Source organism: Anguilla anguilla, chromosome 9, assembly GCF_013347855.1.
Source record: "Anguilla anguilla isolate fAngAng1 chromosome 9, fAngAng1.pri, whole genome shotgun sequence".
Classification (NCBI taxonomy): Eukaryota; Metazoa; Chordata; class Actinopteri; order Anguilliformes; family Anguillidae; genus Anguilla; species Anguilla anguilla.
This window is the reverse complement of record NC_049209.1, coordinates 51762083-51779709: the sequence shown is the minus strand read 5'-3', so window position 1 is coordinate 51779709 and position 17627 is coordinate 51762083. Positions and strand designations below refer to the sequence as shown.

The window sequence follows — 17627 nt, the reverse complement described above, 5'->3', positions numbered from 1 at the left end:
GTGTCTTAGTAAGGTGTTGGGCCTCCACGAGCCACCAGAACAGCTTCAATGCTGCTTGGCATAGTCTCTGCAAGTCTCTGGAACGCTACTGGAGGGAAGGAACACCATTCCTCCAGAAGATATTCCCTCATTTGGAGTTTTCATAATGGCGGTGGAGAGTGCTGTCTAACACGTCAGTCCAAAATCTCCCACTGGTGTTCAGCTGGGTTGAGATCTGGTGACTTTAAAGGCCATAGCATATGTTTCACATCATTATCATACTCATCACACCATTCAGTGACTCCTTGTGCCCTGTGCCAATATATTTCAATTGACAATTTCCCTTTTCTACTGGTGTTAGCATTCATTTCCAGCACCACGAGGAAAATGTTAAATAAGATTGCCTATTGATTATTTAAAAACTTTTTCCTGCAGATTAGCCCTTGATGGCCTAGGTAAGGATGAGTCACTTACTGGGGTTTTAATGTTATTTTTCTGGGGTGCCAAAAGCAACATAAAATACTATTAGCAATGTGGGCAGGGCACTGAATATTTTACGGTGTATGACCCCCTGTTATGTGGTTAGTCCCTTTAAATAAAAACCCCTCCATGCAATCTTAAAAGACAGGCTATGACAATTTTTTCTGAAAATTTGTGATTCGTTAGATATGTTTTAACACATCAGAGTAATTATATTGAGTGTCAGACCTCGAACTTCGCTTTGTTACACCAGAATAATACCCAAAAGAAAATGTAATTCTGCCAGCATATTACCTCTCTTTACAATAAAAAATGCCGTTTTTAACATCGTTACTTTCTGCAATAAGTTTATGGACCAGAATCAACAGAACAATATAGAATTCATGGTTTATAGCTATGCTCCTACCACAATCCACAGCGTCACCGTTTTAATTTTACTTTGATAAATTAATGAAAAAGAGAAGCGCATATAGCACAGTGTGTGAATTGACATCCGCGTTCATGTGAAGAGTGTAAATCTGCGCCTCATTTTAATTGACGTCACAGAAAAATTCTCATGTACGCGCATTCCACACACACCAGGAGATATATTCAGCAGCACAAGTACAGAAGCACATTAGACTTAAGGGTTTCCACGCTCACAGATGCAGAGGAGAAGCGGTGAGTACCGATTTCCTGATGCGTCAATTCTGCCCTGCACCGTAATCGATATGTTTGTTCGCAATTCTTCGTGACGCCGGGGCTGATTGTGAATTCCACGCGCGTACCTTCGACACGTATGTGGAATAGCCACAGCCTGTACACCATATACAATATTCAAACAGTATATTGACAAAAATTGGAAGAGCAAAGACACAATCATGCTTACATTCAATGTGTCTATACATCGACTGAATATAAGACTAAATATACGCGTGATTTAAATTACATGTTTACAAAAGCGATTGCAATATTGTGTGGTCCGGTTTTCACGGTTTCAGTTGCGGTCGATTTGCTATTTCTTCGTCTGAAGTGGAAGCTTTCTTGAAAACGTAAAGACATGGCCAAGGAAACAAATTTTGTATTTTTTCCGAGGTGGTGGAAAAAAAAGTGGTAAAACATGAAAAAACAACGACAGCTTACGCATTGTGCCCTCGCATATCCGTTCTGCTCTTGGTTACATATTAACTGCATTATGCCTGGATATAGCGTGCTGAAAGAATTGTGTGTGTCTATCGAAGCCGCTGTCCATATGAAAACAATTCAAGAGGTGTCGGTCGAGGAAGAGACGGTGAAACCAAATACGCATGCGTGACACACCTTCCATCGTTTGGTTATTTTTTCTTTTTTTTCATCAAAACTGCACAAGTTTAAATACTGTATAAATGTTGTATTTGCTGTTAAACGGTAAAAAATATGTTGCACTTAAATTTCTATAATTATTTATCCGCAATGTTACTTTTTCTAAACTTTAGGTTTTTAAAAATAGAGACGTCTAATTAGTTTTGCACAACATAAATAGCTAACAGTAAGCCGATTAAACGGCCGGCTCCAACTCCATGACAAATGACAATGTTTAGTAAGAATTGAAGCAAGAATAATTATGTGAGTCAAGACGTGGTGTTTGAGGTAAATGGCTTTTAGCATATATTTGAGCGCATTATTATCATGTGTAAATTCCGATAGCCTATAACCCAAGAGGAGCCCTGCTCAGAAATATCAGTGAGGATTGGAGTGTAAAACAAATGTAATTGGTAAATCAGTTTAAATTAAAAGACAAATTTCTTATGAGTTACGCGCATTCGCACCCAAAGCTCTGAAGGTATGTAGGCCAAATTAAACTAATCAACAGGTACGGTACATTAGGTTCACAGTCTTTATTGTCACGTGGTTGTATGTTTCACTGATTACCATTAATTTGTTACTCTCTCAGGGCCCAAAGGAAAAGCAGTCACGCGGAGGTCCTGAACGCCGCACGCGTGCAATGGGAATTCTCGCCACTTCGATCACAAACGACTCCATCATTATACCAGTGGGATTTTATGTTATCGGATTTACGGATTTAAAGTTTGCCGATTTATATATAGCTTTCCTCGGCTTAATTTATATTGTAACGGTTTTGTGCAACTCATTTATAATTTCCATAATATGGATGGATCATCGCCTACACACTCCAAAGTACATCGCGGTGGCTAATTTAGGGGTTGTTGACTTGATGTGTAGTACATCCTTTATTCCTAATGCGATCAAGACTGTTGTCACGAAAGATACCTTTATGTCCTACAATGCATGTTTGACACAGAATTTTTTTTATTACTGTTCTATAGCACTTGAGTCATTCTCCCTCGGCGCACTTGCCTACGACAGGTTAATTGCGATATGTTTCCCACTGAGGCATAGTTCTATCAACACACTCACAAGCATGATCATTATTTTAGCGATTGTTTGGTCGTTTTGTGTCAGCATCATGGTGCTCCTTGTGTTGATCTTGACAAAATTGTCTTTTTGTGATTCTCTCGTTGTGTACAACTATGACTGTGAGTACGGAGCCCTAATCAATATATCGTGTAATGACAATACTCTGCAGTGGACCGTTGCTTCTTTTGCTAGCATATTTGTTTTTTTTGGGCCACTCAGTTTAATCATCATGTCATACGCCTGGATTTTGAGAGTCGTTTTTAGAATGAAAAATGTGGAGAGCAGGTACAAAGCTCTTGCAACGTGCACAGAACATCTCGTCGTAGTGGCGATTTTCTACGTGCCGACGCTAACGCTGTACATCATTGAACTTTTCTTATTCCTCGTCGATCCAAATATGAAAATGGTGAACTTGTCGTTAGCCTCATGCCTCCCGTCCTGTCTGAACCCCATTGTGTATTCCCTGGCAACCAAAGAAATCAGGAATAGAATACTGGCTATGTTCCAGAAAGCCAAATTAGCAGTGTGGGCAGGGCAGGCGTAGAGCCAAAGGTTGCAGTAAAATGACATTTTTCAAATGAATAAAATCCATTCATTTTTAAGCCTTGGTGTTTTGCTTCAATTGAACATGTCTATTTGATGTTGCATGTCAGTGTAGTTCAATTGTATCTTCATGGAAAAGGAGACACCCCCAGCACAACCACAACCACAACCGTTTGAAAGTTCAAGTGTTGCATTGGCAGCTGTACCTTCATTTCTATTTGTGTCATTTTGTACTTTATTTTGCTGTGGTGTTCTTGAGTAATACTATGATACACCATCGTCATTGAGATATTTTTCTGAATTTAGGGGCGACATAGCTCAGGAGGTAAGAGTGGTTGTTTGGCAGTCGGAGGGTTGCTGGTTGCTGTCTCTGAACAAGACACCTAACCTAACACCTAATTGCTTCCAACGAGCTGATTGGTACCTTGCATGGCAGCCTTTCACCGTTGGTGTGTGAGTGTGTGAATGAGAGGCATCAATTGTAAAGCGCTTTGGATAAAAGCGCTATATAAATGCAGTCCAGTTACCATTTACCAACCTAGTTAAATAAAGCTAATTCCAATCTATTTTTTCTGAGAATGGGTGGGGGGGTTTCCGATAGAAAGTTGTTCATTCAGACCACAAACCCTGATATGCCCTTATATATCAGCAACTTTAAAACAGAAACTTCTATAAATAACTGAAAATATATTTCATTGCACAAAAAATTAATACATTCTGAGCCAACTGAGAACATGCACAAAAATACATTTTCAAAAAGTTTGGCTATCAGCAACAACACACATGTTCAGTGTTAAATCTACTTACAGATGCATATTCAAATGTACTCTCTTGAAGTTGAATTAACACTCAAAATTCCACTTTGTACGACACCTCCCGAAATTACATCAATTAGTCCTTGGCTGTGACACTCTCACAAGAGGAGGTTTGGTGTGTGTGTGTGTGTGTGTGTGTGTGTGTGTGGGTGGGGCGGGGGGCAGTTATATACTACCGAGAGAATGCTCCACCAAAAGTAAAAAATAATTGAATGAACTGAGTAAAATGCAAACATAAGTGCAATACTGTTAAGTCTGTAATATTGAAGTACTGTAATGTAACTTGCGTGCTATGTTTGTTAAAATTCAAATTATATATGAGATATTGTGTAACAACGTATTTGATAAAGTTCTGTACTTCTCGGTTACTTGCATGCGCCCTTTTATTGTAGGAGAAGAGTAGTTTGTGAGTGTGTGTTTGTATGTCTATGCACGCAAGAACATGCCTGTACGTGTAAGAGAAAGGATGGGGGAGAGATGATGAGATAACTACAATTTCAGCCCACCCAGTAAAAGCAGGCAAACAAAAAACTAATGAAAGTAGCTGGGGCCACTTTATAGCAGATGGGCCATACATCTAAACATTAGTTCATTTTGACATTTGCACTTATTTAATTTTAAAAATTAGAATAAGGAAATCTGGGAGATACAACGTTGCCACATTTCTTTCAATGCCACTGAAATACACTGAATGTAATCAAAAATAAAACTAACTGTATTTCAATGAAAGTATTTATTTTTATCTGTGTTAATTTTGTTATGCTCCATATTTAACTTAAGAAATTCTCAGAGCAGGGAAAAGGAACATGGAGCAGATATAAGAAATGGATGAAACTCTAAAATGCTGGGCAATTGGTATAAAAAAAAAAGAAACAATCTGCCATGGTTAATTGGGTAATAGTTATATCATGTCAAAGGCAGGCTTGCTTAAGGTATCATGTACTCGGAATTAAAAGGGTGTAGTTTTGGGAAAAAGACCAAACCCAACTAGTAAATGGGCTACAGCCCTACAAAATGTAATGCCAGTAAATCGCTCTGGATGAAAGCGTCTGTTAACTGCTAAAGTACAATGTAAACTGATCTCATCAATGTTTCTATAGCTACCAGAGCGATAATGCGTTCGAAAGGCAAGGGAGGGTAGTTGCGGATTTTAATTGCCATCCCAGAAGAATTGCGAAGTACACGCATTCCACCCATAATGATATATATACATAGTACATCGTAGGTCTAGCAGAACATTAGACTAACGGATTTCGTCAGTGACCTATTCTAAGCATAACTGGTGAGTACCGTTGTCCCGCCACGGTAATTTTACTTTGTGTCATTATTGGTTCAGTTTTTTCCAAATGATTTCAGCCGTGAAGGCTGGGTGTGAACGTTTCCATAGCTTACCTTTGACATGTTGGCATATGTGGAAAAGCTACAGCTAGTAAACCAAATACAAAATTCTACTGGTAGATCAAAATATAAGACCAAAGCCTAAAATATGTTCACATTTAAGGTGGTGAACACCAGGCAGAATTTAAACCTAAATATACGCGCGATTTAAGTAAAATGTTCACAAAAGCGATTCTAAATGTGTGGTCCGTGGTACGGCTTTCCTGTTTTTAGTCGCTATTGGTTTGCTCGTGGTCCTCGTTCTGGAAAAAAGTAGGAGAAGAGTTAATGCATCATAAATGTAACATGGCCAAAAATGTCCTGTGCACTGCTGTTACAGTTGCCATTTCAGCGCAATGAAGTCTTCTACCATGTGCCAACAGAACGGAGCGATTCAACAACTCTAGCAGGAAATATATATATATATATATAATTTTTTTTTATATTCTTGAGGGAGGTAAGTAAACATCTGTTCCGAAAGTCATTTTCGTGTTTAAGGCATTTTTCTTTACAATCTACATAATACATCATTTTTAAGTAGACATCTCTTCTTGAAAAGTTGGTTTACTGAGTCAATTTAGCGGGAATTGTTTGCCAAAATATCCAGCTCTGTAGATAGTATGAAAAAATTTAATGAATTTTCAAAGATTTGGCTGCCAACACAAAAGCTCTAAAAGCGCAGCGCAAACTAAACTAATAAGTAGCGTTGTTGTGCGTGTATTTAGTACTAGGAAATGAAATATTCAGCTCTGTAGTATATAGCATGAAAAAATGAAATCGAAGTATGAACAAGAGCGTCTGCTAAATGTTGAAATGTAATCTAAACTATGCAATGGGTAGCCTATGCATAGACGTAACGGTCAACTGCTTGTATATTTACATTGGTAGATATTAATCGGTTTCTCTGTCAGGAAGAAGAGGAAAAGACGTCGTCCGGAGCTCCTGAACATCTCGTAATGGGAGACCGCACCACATGGATCACTAACGACTCCATCATTAGACCAGTGGGGTTTTACATCGTCGGATTAACCAATTTAAAGTTTGCTTATTTATATTTTATCTTCCTTGCAGTCGTATATATTGTAACGGTTTTGTCCAACTCCATTATCATTTCCATTATATTTATAGATTATCGCCTGCACACTCCAAAGTACATTGCGGTGGCTAACCTGGCGATCGTCGACTTGGTGCTGAGTACAAGCATTATTCCTAGTATGTTCAAGATGTTTCTTGCGAAAGATAACTTTATGTCTTACAGCGTATGCTTTACACAGATGTTTTTTTATTTCTGCTTTTTCTCATTAGAGTCATTTTCCCTCAGTGTACTTGCCTATGACAGGTTCATTGCGATTTGTTTCCCACTGAGACAGAGCTCTATCAACACAAACACCGTCATGACCACTATTTTAGTCACGGTTTGGTCATTTTGCATAAGTGTTAATCTGTTCTCAGTCACAATCCAAACCAGGCTGTCTTTCTGTAATTCGGTCCATGTACAGAGCTACTTCTGTGACTACGCCCCTGTGTTCGAACTATCTTGCAATGATAATAGCTTGCAGTGGGCCACTGCCTCTTCTCTGAGTTCAATTTTTCTGTTTGGACCCCTTAGTTTAATCGTTGTGTCATACACCTGTATTTTGACAGCGGTGTTTAGAATGAAAAGCGTGGAGAGCCGGTACAAAGCACTCGCAACCTGCACAGAACATCTCGTTCTCGTGGCGATTTTCTATGTGCCGATCATGACATTGTTTAACATTAAACTTTTCTTCGCAGTTTTCCAAATCGATCCGGGTGTCGCTGTGATGAGCTTATCATTAGCCTCATGCATCCCGCCCTGTCTGAACCCCATTGTGTATTCCCTGACAACCAAAGAAATCAAGAACAGAATACTGGCTATGCTCCAAAAAGTAAAGGTAGCATCGTGGGCACGGCAGGCGTAGACCCAAAGGCTGCAGTAAAATTACACTTTTCAAATGAATAATATACCTTTATCTTTAGGCCTTGGTGCTTGGCCACAATTGCGCATGTCGATGTGATGTCAATGTGATGTCAATGTAGCTCAATTGTATCTTCTTGGAAACAGATTATCTCCCCCACCACCACCATAACCACCACAACAACCACAAGCAGATACACATTAATCCTGTTTGAAAGCTCAAGTGATGCATTGGCAGCAGCTGTACCTTAATGTCTATGTGTGTCAATTTATCTTATGTTTTCTGTGGTGTTCTTGAGTAATACTATAATGTACCATCATCATTGAGACATTGTTCTGAACTCACCTACCTGGTTAAATAAAGGAAATTCCTAGATGGTCCTGAAAGGAATTATTGGGGGGGGGGGGGGGGGATTTTAGTTTAAACGTCTGTTTTTGGTCCATGCAGGTTTAATGTGCAACGAAGATCGTTTTAGATATCTACATACGTCCCTCTGGTGGCCTGCTTAATTTGTCCATATCTACAGCCTTTGGAAACATTTAAAACAGGTCATCAGAAGGTCATGTAAATTATTTTCATTGCACAAAGAATAAATTCTGGGACAACAGAACATGTACAAAAATAAAGTTTCAAAAATTTGGCTGTCAGCACTTACTGATTGAATTCAAACGTACTCTCTTAGAGCTAAACATGACACACTCCCCAAAATACATCAATTAAACCTTGGTTATGCTACTCACAACAAGCGGGAGTTTGGCGTGTGTATGTGTGTGTGTGTGTGTGGGGGGGTGGGAGGGGGGGTGGGGGGTGGGATTTGCAATTCTACATTACTAAGACAGTGCATGCACACAGGTTAGAGAATAACGCTCCATCAAATGCAAAATTAAAAATAATTGAGTGAACAGATCAAAACGCAAACCGTCCACAAACATATGTGCAATACTGTTAAGTCTGTAATACTGATATACTGTAAGATAACTTGCTGTTAATGTACAAATCATATTTGAGATAGTGTGGCAAAGTTTTTCATAAAGTTATGTACTTGTGTCTTGTATGTGCCCTTTTATTGTAGTAGAAGAGTAGTTTGTGAGCGTGTGTTTGTATCTCTATGAACGCAAGAACATGCCTGTACGTGTAAGAGAAAGGAGGGAAGAGAGACCACAATGACGAGAACCACAATTTCAGCTCACCCAGTATAATCTGGCAAAAAAAAAAAAAAGAAAGAAGCTCGGGCCACTTTATGGCAGATGGGAAGACATTTAAACAACTATCGTCTTATCTCCACCAGCACAATCTGCTTGACCTTCACCAGTCTGGTTTTTGATCCAGGCAAAGTTGCTGTTTTGCCTCCTAGTTTGGTTTAACATTACTCTCTGACCTAGCCTTTGCTTACTGTGTGAACTGGATTTCATGTGTTCATAGCTATGAGTATTGTACCTTTACAATTACAAATAAAAAACATTGTCTTAACATAGTTAATTTTGACATTTGCACTTATTTTATTTTTTAAAAAAGAATAAGGAAATCTGGGAGATACAACCTTGCCACATTTTTTTTGTGATTTCAATGCCACTAAAATACACTGAATGTGACCAAAATAAAACTAACTGTATTACAATGAAACTATTTATTTTTATGTGTACATTTTGTTATGTTCCATATTTAACTTAAGAAATTCTTAGAGCAGGGAAAAGGCAGAACATGGAGCAGATATGAGAAATGAATGAAACTCTAAAATGCTGGGCAATTGGTATAAAAAAAGAAACAATCTGCCATGGTTAATTGGGTAATAGTTATATCATGTCAAAGGCAGGCTTGCTTAAGGTATCATGTACTCGGTATTAAAAAGGTGTAGTTTTGGGAAAAAAAACCAAACCCATCTAGTAAATGGGCTACAGCCCTACAAAATGTAATGCCAGTAAATCGGTCTGGATGAAAGCGTCTGTTAACTGCTGAAGTGCAATGTAAACTGATCTCATCAATGTTTCTATAGCTACCAGAGCGATAATGCGTTCGAAAGGCAAGGGAGGGTAGTTGCGGATTTTAATTGAAGTCCCTGAAGAATTCCCAAGCACACGCATTCCACACACAATGATAGTATATATTGCACAGCTTAAGTCTAGAAGAACATTAGACTAACGATTTTCGACAGTGACCTATTCTAAGCATAACTGGTGAGTACCGTTTTCCCGCCACGGTAATTTTACTTTGTGTCTTTATTGGTTCAGTTTTTTCGAAATTCTTTCAGTCGCGATGGTTGAGTGTGAACGTTTCCATAGTTTACCGTTAATAAGTTAAATATGTGGAAAAGCTACAGCTAGTAAATCAAATACAAAATTCTAATTTTATTGTGGTAGTTTAAAATGTAAGACCAAACCCTAAAATATGCTCACATTCAAGGTGGTGAACAGCAGTCTGAATTTAAATTTAAATAAACGCGCGATTTAAGTAAAATGTTTACAAAAGCGATTCCAAATGTGTGGTCCGTGGTACGGCTTTCCTGTTTTTCTCTCTTTTTTTTTTTTTTCTTTTTTTAAGTCGCTATTGGTTTGCTCGTGGTCCTCGTTCTGAAAAAAATTAGGGGAAATGCTGATATAAATATAACATATCATAAATGTAACACGGCCAAAAATGTCCCGTGCACTGCTGTTAAATAGCAGTGCACAGGACATGCACTGCAGTTGCCATTTCAGCGCAATGAAGTCTTCTACCATGCGTCAACAGAACTGAGCGATTTAACAACTATACCAGGAAATATATATATATATTTTTTTTTTTTTTTTTTTTTGAGCGAGGAGGGTAAACATCTGTTCCGGAAGTCATTTTCGTGTTTAAGGCATTATTTTTCTTTACAATCTACATAATACATAATTTTTAAGTAGACATCTCTTCTTGAAAAGTTGGTTTACTGAGTCAATTTTAGCGGGAATTGTTTGCAAGTGACCAAAAAAAATAGAATATATTATGTAACGATTGGACCGCTTTTCCTTTGGGTTCTTGGTCACATATTTACCTCCATTATGACTGGATGTAGCCTTGTTGCTGAAAGATATTTTGCACCCTACCGTTGTGAAACAATCTTTTTTTTTTAAAATCAGAAACTTGACATAGTTCGAGTGCTGACTTCAAACATTATTCATGACTGTGACTGAAAATGTGCTCCTGTTTTTATCCTCTGCTCTGTTTATTAATTACTGTTACACTGCCGTCCCAATCCCCACTCGATGTTTGTGATTCGTTTGTCTACTGTTTGTTGTAACTTTTTGTTTTATGTCAGGTCTCACTTGATCAAGAGATTTTAGATCTGAATGGGTTTATTCCCCCGGTTAAATTAATATAAATAAAATAAACGAAATATGGATAAGGAGCGCATAATAAATGTCGAAATATATTCTAAACTAGGCAATGGGTACGCACAGACTGAACTCGTAATAGGTTGTATTTTTTCACTGGTGGATATAAATACATTTCTCAGGGTGAAGAGGAAAAGCCGTCGCCCGGAGGTCCTGAACACCTAGTAATGGGAGATCGCACCACATGGATCACAAACGACTCCATCATTAGACCAGTGGGGTTTTACATCGTCGGATTAACCAATTTAAAGTTTGCTTATTTATATTTTTTCTTCCTTGCAGTCGTATATATTGTGACGGCTTTGTCCAACTCCATTATCATTTCCATTATATTTATAGATTATCGCCTGCACACTCCAAAGTACATTGCGGTGGCTAACCTGGCGATCGTCGACTTGGTGCTCAGTACAAGCATTATTCCTAGTATGATCCAGATGTTTCTTGCGAAAGATAACTTTATGTCTTACACCGTATGCTTGACACAGATGTTTTTCTACTACTGCTTTTTCTCATTAGAGTCATTTTCCCTCAGTGTACTTGCCTATGACAGGTTAATTGCAATATGTTTCCCACTGAGAAAGAGCTCTATCAACACAAATACCGTCATGACCACTATTTTAGTCACGGTTTGGTCATTTTGCATAAGTGTTACTCTGTTCTCAGTCACAATCCAAACCAGGCTGTCTTTCTGTAATTCGGTCAATGTACAGAGCTACTTCTGTGACTACGCCCCTGTGTACGAACTATCTTGCAATGATAATAGCTTGCAGTGGGCCACTGCCTCTTCTCTGAGTTTAATATTTCTGTTTGGGCCCCTTAGTTTAATCGTTGTGTCATACACCTGTATTTTGACAGCCGTGTTTAGAATGAAAAGCGTGGAGAGCAGGTACAAAGCACTCGCAACCTGCACAGAACATCTCGTTCTCGTGGCGATTTTCTATGTGCCGATCATGACATTGTTTAACATTAAACTTTTCTTTGCAGTTTTCCAAATCGATCCGGGTGTCGCTGTGATGAGCTTATCATTAGCCTCATGCATCCCTCCCTGTCTGAACCCCATTGTGTATTCCCTGACAACCAAAGAAATCAAGAACAGAATACTGGCTATGCTCCAGAAAGTAAAGGTAGCATCGTGGGCAGGGCAGGCGTAGACCCAAAGGCTGCAGTAAAATTACATTTTTCAAATGAATAATATACCTTTATCTTTAGGCCTTGGTGCTTGGCCACAATTGCGCATGTCGATGTGATGTCAATGTAGTTCAATTGTATCTTCTTGGAAACATATTATCTCCCCCACCACCACCATAACCACCACAACAACCACAAGCAGATACACATTAATCCTGTTTGAAAGCTCAAGTGATGCATTGGCAGCAGCTGTACCTTAATGTCTATGTGTGTCAATTTATCTTATGTTTTCTGTGGTGTTCTTGAGTAATACTATAATGTACCATCATCATTGAGACATTGTTCTGAACTCACCTACCTGGTTAAATAAAGGAAATTCCTAGATGGTCCTGAAAGGAATTATTGGGGGGGGGGATTTTAGTTTAAACGTCTGTTTTTGGTCCATGCAGGTTTAATGTGCAACGAAGATCGTCTTAGATATCTAAATACGTCCCTCTGGTGGCCTGCTTAATTTGGTCATATCTACAGCCTTTGGAAACATTTAAAACAGGTCATCAGAAGGTCATGTAAATTATTTTCATTGCACAAAGAATAAATTCTGGGACAACAGAACATGTACAAAAATAAAGTTTCAAAAATTTGGCTGTCAGCACTTACTGATTGAATTCAAACGTACTCTCTTAGAGCTAAACATGACACACTCCCCAAAATACATCAATTAAACCTTGGTTATGCTACTCACAACAAGCGGGAGTTTGGCGTGTGTATGTGTGTGTGTGTGGGGGGGTGGGGGGTTTGCAATTCTACATTACTAAGACAGTGCATGCACACAGGTTAGAGAATAACGCTCCATCAAATGCAAAATTAAAAATAATTGAGTGAACAGATCAAAACGCAAACCGTCCACAAACATATGTGCAATACTGTTAAGTCTGTAATACTGATATACTGTAAGACAACTTGCTGTTAATGTACAAATTATATTTGAGATATTGTGTGGCAAAGTTTTTCATAAAGTTATGTACTTGTGTCTTGTATGTGCCCTTTTATTGCAGTAGAAGAGTAGTGTGTGAGTGTGTGTTTGTATCTCTATGAACGCAAGAACATGCCTGTACGTGTAAGAGAAAGGAGGGAAGAGAGACCACAATGACGAGAACCACAGTTTCAGCTCACCCAGTATAATCTGGCAAAAAAAAAAAAAAGAAAGAAGCTCAGGCCACTTTATGGCAGATGGGAAGACATTTAGACAACTATCGTCTTATCTCCACCAGCACAATCTGCTTGACCTTCACCAGTCTGGTTTTTGATCCAGGCAAAGTTGCTGTTTTGCCTCCTAGTTTGGTTTAACATTACTCTCTGACCTAGCCTTTGCTTACTGTGTGAACTGGATTTCATGTGTTCATAGCTATGAGTATTGTACCTTTACAATTACAAACAAAAAACAGTCTTAACATAGTTAATTTTGACATTTGCACTTATTTTATTTTTAAAAATAGAATAAGGAAATCTGGGAGATACAACCTTGCCACATTTTTTTTTTGTGATTTCAATGCCACTGAAATACACTGAATGTGACGAAAATAAAACTAACTGTATTACAATGAAACTATTTATTTTTATGTGTACATTTTGTTATGTTCCATATTTAACTTAAGAAATTCTTAGAGCAGGGAAAAGGCAGAACATGGAGCAGATATGAGAAATGAATGAAACTCTAAAATGCTGGGCAATTGACATAAAAAAAACTAAACTGCCATGGTTAATTGGGTAATAGTTATATCATGTCAAAGGCAGGCTTGCTTAAGGTATCATGTACTCGGTATTAAAAAGGTGTAGTTTTGGGGAAAAAACCAAACCCATCTAGTAAATGGGCTACAGCCCTACAAAATGTAATGCCAGTAAATCGGTCTGGATGAAAGCGTCTGTTAACTGCTGAAGTGCAATGTAAACTGATCTCATCAATGTTTCTATAGCTACCAGAGCGATAATGCGTTCGAAAGGCAAGGGATGGTAGTTGCGGATTTTAATTGAAGTCCCTGAAGAATTCCCAAGCACACGCATTCCACACACAATGATAGTATATATTGCACAGCTTAAGTCTAGAAGAACATTAGACTAACGATTTTCGACAGTGACCTATTCTAAGCATAACTGGTGAGTACCGTTTTCCCGCCACGGTAATTTTACTTTGTGTCTTTATTGGTTCAGTTTTTTCGAAATTCTTTCAGTCGCGATGGTTGAGTGTGAACGTTTCCATAGTTTACCGTTAATAAGTTAAATATGTGGAAAAGCTACAGCTAGTAAATCAAATACAAAATTCTAATTTTATTGTGGTAGTTTAAAATGTAAGACCAAACCCTAAAATATGCTCACATTCAAGGTGGTGAACAGCAGTCTGAATTTAAATTTAAATAAACGCGCGATTTAAGTAAAATGTTTACAAAAGCGATTCCAAATGTGTGGTCCGTGGTACGGCTTTCCTGTTTTTCTCTCTTTTTTTTTTTTTTTTTTTTTTTAAGTCGCTATTGGTTTGCTCGTGGTCCTCGTTCTGAAAAAAATTAGGGGAAATGCTGATATAAATATAACATATCATAAATGTAACACGGCCAAAAATGTCCCGTGCACTGCTGTTAAATAGCAGTGCACAGGACATGCACTGCATTTGCCATTTCAGCGCAATGAAGTCTTCTACCATGTGTCAACAGAACTGAGCGATTTAACAACTATACCAGGAAATATATATATATATATATATTTTTTTTTTTTTTTTTTTTGAGCGAGGAGGGTAAACATCTGTTCCGGAAGTCATTTTCGCGTTTAAGGCATTATTTTTCTTTACAATCTACATAATACATCATTTTTAAGTAGACAACTGTCCTTGAAAGTTGGTTTTCTGAGTCAATTTTAGCGGGAATTGTTTGCAAGTGACCAAAAAAAATAGAATATATTATGTAACGATTGGACCTCTTTTCCTTTGGGTTCTTGGTCACATATTTACCTCCATTATGACTGGATGTAGCCTTGTTGCTGAAAGATATTTTGCACCCTACCGTTGTGAAACAATCTTTTTTTTTTTTTTTTTTTAATCAGAAACTTGACATAGTTCGAGTGCTGACTTCAAACATTATTCATGACTGTGACTGAAAATTTGCTCCTGTTTTTATCCTCTGCTCTGTTTATTAATTACTGTTACACTGCCGTCCCAATCCCCACTCGATGTTTGTGATTCGTTTGTCTACTGTTTGTTGTAACTTTTTGTTTTATGTCAGGTCTCACTTGATCAAGAGATTTTAGATCTGAATGGGTTTATTCCCCCGGTTAAATTAATATAAATAAAATAAACGAAATATGGATAAGGAGCGCATAATAAATGTCGAAATATATTCTAAACTAGGCAATGGGTACGCACAGACTGAACTCGTAATAGGTTGTATTTTTTCACTGGTGGATATAAATATATTTCTCAGGGTGAAGAGGAAAAGCCGTCGCCCGGAGGTCCTGAACATCTAGTAATGGGAGATCGCACCACATGGATCACAAACGACTCCATCATTAGACCAGTGGGGTTTTACATCGTCGGATTTACCAATTTAAAGTTTGCTTATTTATATTTTATCTTCCTTGCAGTCGTATATATTGTGACGGCTTTGTCCAACTCCATTATCATTTCCATTATATTTATAGATTATCGCCTGCACACTCCAAAGTACATTGCGGTGGCTAACCTGGCGATCGTCGACTTGGTGCTCAGTACAAGCATTATTCCTAGTATGATCCAGATGTTTCTTGCGAAAGATAACTTTATGTCCTACACCGTATGCTTGACACAGATGTTTTTCTACTACTGCTTTTTCTCATTAGAGTCATTTTCCCTCAGTGTACTTGCCTATGACAGGTTAATTGCAATATGTTTCCCACTGAGACAGAGCTCTATCAACACAAACACCGTCATGACCACTATTTTAGTCACGGTTTGGTCATTTTGCATAAGTGTTACTCTGTTCTCAGTCACAATCCAAACCAGGCTGTCTTTCTGTAATTCGGTCAATGTACAGAGCTACTTCTGTGACTACGCCCCTGTGTACGAACTATCTTGCAATGATAATAGCTTGCAGTGGGCCACTGCCTCTTCTCTGAGTTTAATATTTCTGTTTGGGCCCCTTAGTTTAATCGTTGTGTCATACACCTGTATTTTGACAGCCGTGTTTAGAATGAAAAGCGTGGAGAGCAGGTACAAAGCACTCGCAACCTGCACAGAACATCTCGTTCTCGTGGCGATTTTCTTTGTGCCGATCTTGACATTGTTTATCTTTAAATTTTTCTTCGCAGTTTTCCAAATCGATCCGGGTGTCGCTGTGGTGAGCTTGTCATTAGCCTCATGCATCCCTCCCTGTCTGAACCCCATTGTGTATTCCCTGACAACCAAAGAAATCAAGAACAGAATACTGGCTATGCTCCAGAAAGTAAAGGTAGCATCGTGGGCAGGACAGGCATAGACCCAAGGGTTGCATGAAATTTACATTTTCAAATGAGTAACATCCATTTCATTTTGAGCCTTGGTGTTTGGCTTCAACTGTGCATGTCTGAGAGGTCCAATGTGATGTAATTCAATTGTATTTTTAAAGAATAGGAGACCTCCCCATTGAGTCATTAATTCCATTTGATTGTTTAAATGTTGCATTATCAAATGTGTCTTAAGTATTGTGTAATTTTCCCATTCAGTGTCTTTGGTCATATTGTGTACTGCATTGTCCTTGACCTTTTTGTCAATTGACCTACCTGGTTGAATAAAGATAATGATAAGGGACGGAGGGAGATTCCTTGTATTAGGATAAAAACTGTAAGTGGGCGTGGCTAAAACCGGAAGTGTGTGGAGTTCAACCCAAAGCTGTTGTTACGGCCGGCTCTTTAAGCCGCAACACCAGAGTTCAAGTTCATCAAAAACACAATCCAGAACTGATCTAAAAAAATAAAAACCCAGACATTCATTAGTGTAAATGATAAACTAACACACAAAAACCCTACAAAGTACACAAAACAAAAAGATCTTCACAAAAACGACTAAACACAACACCACACACAGCCCCAAAGAGGATCTTTTTTTCAGCCTCATACTACCGGGCTTATATTGGGCCACAGGCAGGTGGAGGCAATCAGGCAATCAGGTAATTGCCTCCACCTGCACTACCCAGACCAGCAGAGGCAGGGGACGAAACAGCTGTATAAAATGCCAAAAATTCCTCATTTTTACCATTATAATTATTGGCAATTCTATTGTTGAGATAGTAAAACCATGACTATAATGTTTTACTTTGACATCAATAATAATACAGATAAACAACAGGTAATTTGTTTTTTAAAGCTGTGTTTAACAAACAATTAACTATGTTAAAAGGCCATAACAGGCTTTAAAAACAGAAGTAAACAAACAAAATCAAATGTTTTTATAAATCAAAACATAGTTACTCATCTTTACAGAGTACAAATAGCATGAACACCACCACCACCCCTACCTGAGGGATACTGAAGTCAGTTTTAAAATTTTAAAAAAGTAATTTCATAATTTAGAAAAATAGTTCCTCATCTAGATTAACTACTGTATGCCATGAACTCCTAAT

General features: G+C 38.2%; 4 protein-coding genes across 4 annotated transcripts; all 4 read left to right on the top strand.

Annotated features, from left to right (window-relative positions):
- Window positions 1-995: 995 nt before the first annotated feature.
- LOC118235327 (olfactory receptor 1D2-like) lies at window positions 996-3733 on the top strand. Its single transcript, XM_035432542.1, has 2 exons — window positions 996-1119; window positions 2372-3733. Exon 2 carries the CDS (start codon window positions 2423-2425, stop codon window positions 3398-3400), a length of 978 nt encoding a protein of 325 aa, XP_035288433.1. The 5' UTR covers window positions 996-1119; window positions 2372-2422; the 3' UTR covers window positions 3401-3733.
- A 2779-nt stretch (window positions 3734-6512) lies between these two features.
- Window positions 6513-7905, top strand: LOC118235324 (olfactory receptor 5F1-like). Its single transcript, XM_035432539.1, has one exon. The coding sequence runs from the start codon at window positions 6548-6550 to the stop codon at window positions 7529-7531; it is 984 nt and encodes a 327-aa protein (XP_035288430.1). The 5' UTR covers window positions 6513-6547; the 3' UTR covers window positions 7532-7905.
- A 1766-nt stretch (window positions 7906-9671) lies between these two features.
- Window positions 9672-12393, top strand: LOC118235323 (olfactory receptor 2A12-like). The gene is made up of 2 exons (XM_035432538.1): window positions 9672-9702; window positions 11004-12393. Exon 2 carries the CDS (start codon window positions 11049-11051, stop codon window positions 12030-12032), a length of 984 nt encoding a protein of 327 aa, XP_035288429.1. The 5' UTR covers window positions 9672-9702; window positions 11004-11048; the 3' UTR covers window positions 12033-12393.
- A 1735-nt stretch (window positions 12394-14128) lies between these two features.
- Window positions 14129-16645, top strand: LOC118235321 (olfactory receptor 2A12-like). The gene is made up of 2 exons (XM_035432536.1): window positions 14129-14163; window positions 15477-16645. Exon 2 carries the CDS (start codon window positions 15522-15524, stop codon window positions 16503-16505), a length of 984 nt encoding a protein of 327 aa, XP_035288427.1. The 5' UTR covers window positions 14129-14163; window positions 15477-15521; the 3' UTR covers window positions 16506-16645.
- The last annotated feature ends 982 nt before the right edge of the window (window positions 16646-17627 follow it).

What these genes read in the sequence shown, in the direction of transcription:
- LOC118235327 (XM_035432542.1), top strand. Translation starts at nt 2,423, where the DNA reads ATGGGAATTCTCGCCACTTCGATCACAAACGACTCCATCATTATACCA.
- LOC118235321 (XM_035432536.1), top strand. Translation starts at nt 15,522, where the DNA reads ATGGGAGATCGCACCACATGGATCACAAACGACTCCATCATTAGACCA.
- LOC118235324 (XM_035432539.1), top strand. Translation starts at nt 6,548, where the DNA reads ATGGGAGACCGCACCACATGGATCACTAACGACTCCATCATTAGACCA.
- LOC118235323 (XM_035432538.1), top strand. Translation starts at nt 11,049, where the DNA reads ATGGGAGATCGCACCACATGGATCACAAACGACTCCATCATTAGACCA.